The sequence below is a fragment of the Nestor notabilis genome, unplaced genomic scaffold, assembly GCF_000696875.1.
Source record: "Nestor notabilis isolate BGI_N333 unplaced genomic scaffold, ASM69687v1 scaffold18239, whole genome shotgun sequence".
Lineage (NCBI taxonomy): Eukaryota > Metazoa > Chordata > Aves > Psittaciformes > Psittacidae > Nestor > Nestor notabilis.
In genome coordinates, this window is record NW_009943464.1 from 494 (window position 1) to 4,924 (window position 4,431).

At 54.7% G+C, this 4,431-nt stretch overlaps 1 protein-coding gene across 1 annotated transcript in view; it reads right to left on the reverse strand.

The window, feature by feature from the left end:
* Positions 1-6: 6 nt before the first annotated feature.
* The window catches only part of LARP1 (La ribonucleoprotein domain family, member 1), a gene marked incomplete at its 3' end in the record, with an annotated part of 23,797 nt that continues 19,372 nt past the window's right edge, over positions 7-4,431 (reverse strand). The window contains exons 12-21 of the mRNA XM_010021965.1: positions 3,721-3,844; positions 2,908-3,113; positions 2,715-2,821; positions 2,552-2,572; positions 2,196-2,219; positions 2,036-2,157; positions 1,678-1,822; positions 1,334-1,443; positions 703-830; positions 7-110 (exon numbers count right to left, since the gene is read on the reverse strand). Coding sequence (XP_010020267.1) covers positions 7-110; positions 703-830; positions 1,334-1,443; positions 1,678-1,822; positions 2,036-2,157; positions 2,196-2,219; positions 2,552-2,572; positions 2,715-2,821; positions 2,908-3,113; positions 3,721-3,844 — 1,091 coding nt within the window. The remainder of the gene's footprint in view (positions 111-702; positions 831-1,333; positions 1,444-1,677; positions 1,823-2,035; positions 2,158-2,195; positions 2,220-2,551; positions 2,573-2,714; positions 2,822-2,907; positions 3,114-3,720; positions 3,845-4,431) is intronic.

Sequence of the window (4,431 nt, forward strand, 5' to 3'; positions counted from 1 at the left end):
GGGCACTGGCTGACCGTTTTGCTGGAAGACTGGGATGGGTAGCGCTTCCTGCCATCTCCCCCTGATGTCGTCGGGTATCTCTTGTGTCCACCTTCCTCCCCCATGGGTGGCTGGAAGAGAAGCACCCCAGTATCAGCACAGATTCCCCCTGGATCAGAGAACAGCCTTCCTGCAAACCTGCAGTTGCAGCTTCTCTCCCTGACCCACAAGGAACACACATGCTCACCCCAAGCCCACAGCTGCTCTGCTCCCCAGATCTACTGCTGCCAGAGAAAGACAGACTGATTTCCAATCAAACACAATGGTGACAACTTGCTTCCCACACAGGGACACAGCCCAGAAGTCTTGGAGCCAAAGCTCCACGCAATGCCAGCTCCACTCAAGCCACAGAGGCTCTTTTTCCCCCCTCCTGAGCTCATAAGGAAAGATGTGCTCATCCACTGTGTCTCTGCCCACAGCAGGGGAGTTGGAACTAGATGATCTTTAAGGTCTCTTCCAACCTAAACCATTCTATCACCCAGTTCATCAGAGAGCTGTTCTGAAGTGGATTTGCAATTTTCCAACCCTGCAGCTTGCTCCTGGCTGCAATGATCGGACATGACACTAGGTGTCACTGACTTCCCCAAAATCCTCCAGCGTTTGAGGGGGCCAAGGAGCTTTTGCAGGGGCCATCGGTGTGGTGCAGGCATTGTGTCTACTCACATCCACTCGGAAGTCCTCGAGGCGCTTGAACTTGCTGAGGTATTCTTGCAGTTTGCTGTTAATGTCCAGATTTTTGGCTTTGGAATACTTTAAGAAGGCCCAGAACTTTTCCAGCCCATAGAGCTGTCCTGGAGGGGAAGAAAACCAAACCAGACATCAGCAGGACAAAAACCCACCTTTCCTCCACGCTTCCCCACAGATCCTCCTGTCCCACTGGTGGACACAACCGAGGCAAGACAGAGAACATGGAGGGAAGCAAACTACAACAGTAACGAGCAGCCCTCTGGACAGGGGATGTCCCCAGGCTTGGCTGACCTGGTGGTGAGACAGCTCACCCACCACAAGGCATTGAGAAATCCTAGAGGAACTGGTGTCTAGAGAAACATTCTGGGAGAGCTACAGCCTCCCATTGCTCTCTTCCATCCCCCCCAACACTCTTCAAGGATGATGAGCATCCACTCAACACTGTACCATGAAGTAACCTGGTACAGGGACGTTCAGCTGATCCCTGTCACATGTTAGTATACAGCATTATGTGGCTTCCCCAAAGTCATGGGAAGAGGCCCAGAAGCAGCCATGCAGCTGGACTATATTGCTGTCAACCACAGGGGAAGGGGTAGGAGGCACCTACCAGCTTCGTAATCCTTGATGGTCTCTTCTTGAAAGTCCTTAAAGATGTCTGGCCGGAATTTCTTCTCCAGCCCGTAGCTGTAGTATCTGAAAAGGCACTCCAGACCGTACCTGGAAGAGAGCAGCACGTGGTGCTCAGACACTGCACGCAACATCTGAGCAGAGAGGCTCCTGAGGCAGGACCCTGCTGTGTATCAGCAGCAGGAGGGGACTCAGAGCAACCCCAGTCCTACCTTGGAGCAAGGCAGAGATGCTGCCTTTGTTTTGCTGAGAGCCTCAAAAAGGCTGAACCCTTCTTCCCTCACTCCCCTCCCAGGAAAGACCACTCTGTCCTTCTTCTCCTACCTGTATCCCTCCTTCCCGTCCTCCACAGCCAGTTGCTTGAACTCCTCATACATTTTCTTGTTGAAGTGATCTCGGAGGAAGAAGGACCAGAACCGGAAAAGTGTGTTCATCTCCTGGGACTGACCAATGCCCAGTCGTTTCCGCTCTGTTTTGGGAAGAGGGGATGATCACAAGTCAGATCCTCTCCCTGAGAGCCAGCTCTTACACAGGGGCTCATGCAGAGCACCCACCCCAGTGCTGGACACCCTGAGCCACTGCCCATGCTCACCACAAACTGTGGTGTAACACCAGCTACCAGCAAGGTTACGTCCACGTGCCTGGAGCACGGACACCCTGCCCCACACCCCGGTGTCCCTACCGTTAAGGCAGCGCCGACGGTACTTGTGGTAGACGTGTTGTGTGAAGCCATTCTCCTTGAGCAGCTCGTGCGAAGGATGCTGGAACTTGGGCAGGGACTGCGGGGGGCAGCCGTAGCTTCCGCCGGCCGGAGGGACTGCGGGGGGCAGCCGTAGCTTCCGACGGCCGGGGTCCCCTCCGAGGGGCTGGAGCTGAGCACGAGAGACTCCCATCAACACCCTTCCTTGGCATCACCCAACTGACAGAGGAGTGGGGTCACGCTCCACCCCACAGCACTTGCCAGTTGGTCCCACCGAATCCCTGTGACTGCCTATTCTGGGTTTGGGACCTGGGCCATCCTGCTAAGAAGGGAACTAAAGTTTCCAAAAGTCTCATCTTGGTTTTTATTCCAACGCTTTAAACTTCCCTCCTTCCAGGAGGGACAAGTTGGGTCCCAATCCTTTCTACAGTCACTGAACAGGAGACTTCCTGGGCAAGACCAGGAACTTTCCCTTAGTGACATGGTTTAGTGGTGGACTTGGCAGTGCTGGGGTAAAGGCTGGACTAGATCTCCAAGGTCTTTCCCAACCGAGCTGATTCTATGATTCTGAGACAGATGCTGCTTTTCTCCTTCATTCCCATACTCACTCCCTTTCCCATTTGTAGCTCCTCCATGACCACCTAACGCCCATCTCTGGTACCTGATGGAGGCAGTTCGTGGCCTGTGCTCCCGAGAGTCCATCACCCAGCCCACGTGGCACTCCATCGGAGGGTTCGAACTGTGCCTCGTCTTCCTCTTCCGTGGAGTCTGCAAGACATGGTGCATCAGGGACGTGCCCCAGGCCCCAGCTGGGAAACCCCCTCTCCCATCCCACACCCCAGCCCCGGTCCCACCTTGGCATCTATCGTCCTGCCCTCTTTCACCACTGGGTAGAACCGGGGCGTCTGTGTTGGGTCCTTCAGCTGAGGCGTGCGAGGGGTCCGGGGGGTCCTGGTGTTGCGGTAGTTGGGTGATTCCGGTACAGTCGTAGGCAAAGACCGGGCGATGGTTGAAGGTTCAGGGACTCCAAACAACTTGTTAGCCAAAGCGTCTGTAGGTACTGCAGAGAGACACCCCCCACCACGGGTCAAGCTCAGCTCTGAGCGTAAGAGCATCCCTACAGCCAAGGGACATCCATTTGGCAGCTGGGAAGCAGCAGGGGCAGGAATACAGAGACACATCCCAGCCCTCTGAGACAAGCAGCTTCAAATCCAGCATGTCACCAGCTTGGCTAGACAGCCCAGAGCCTCGCAGCAGATCCAAGGACTGAGCTTCCAGGGATCCCACAACATATCTGCTTCCCAGTGGCTAAGAGCAGCAACAAATCCCCCATTCCCAAGAGAAGGACATGGCACCAAGTGCCAGACACAGGCAAAGACAACCCAGCAGGCAGCTGCCTTCCAGCTACTCAGAGAAGAGTGCAAGAGGAAAGTCACAACCAGGGAGCCACGAAGTCTGCCAAGGTTTCCTCACTCAACTGGGACACCCCTGCTTTTGGGCCTCCTCTTCTGCAGCCCCAAAACATCCAGCTGGGGGAAAAGCACTGCTCTGGGAAAGATAATCCCACATGCCTGTGGCCACAATTCCTTCTCCCCAGCTGGTACCCAACCTCTGAGGGCCTCTTATCAGGAGGAACAGGGACAACTTCAGTCCCACCTGTCTCTTACCTTGCTGGAACCTCGGGGGACCAGGAGGGACTTCCTGGTTTGGATCCACAGGGGGCTCTGGGGTCAAGGTGTCAAACTGCTCCCTGCTGATCATGTTCACCTTCTTGAAGTTCTCCACCTCTTGCTGCATTGGAAGAGGAAGATGATGAAGCAAACAACTGCCCTCTTCTCCCCTCATCCCATCAGTTCATCATGACCCCTCTCCCCATGCCCTCAGCTTCTACCACCCCAGAGAGAAGCACTGCTTCAGCAGTGTGCCAGGTACTAACCATGGGAACTCTGAGCTCCAACAGCCAACCCACCTTGCAGCCAAAATGATTTCCATTGCTGAATGGGTCTAGCTAAATCCCCGAACATGAGAGTCACCAAGCTGGAACTCCAATGCTTCAAAGCAGCAGATGGGCTTTCTAAGAAAAGCCCAAGTCTGTGGAAACTGGCACCAAAATGGGAAAGAGCACAGGCCAAGAGCAGTCCGGCCATCTACAAACCAGCCCCCAGTAAGTGCAGTCTCCGAGGGACTGGGCATTACAGACAGTGCAGAGACATCCAGTTTCCCCCATAGATCTGGCACTGCCTGCCAAGATCCTGGCAGCAAATGGAGCAATAGGCCCCATGTTCCAGGTCACCTCATTATTGTCACTGTGTTTACCTGGCTGCAGCCTTACAACCACATTACAGAGCTGTGTTTATCCCTGGTACAGCAGAACACGA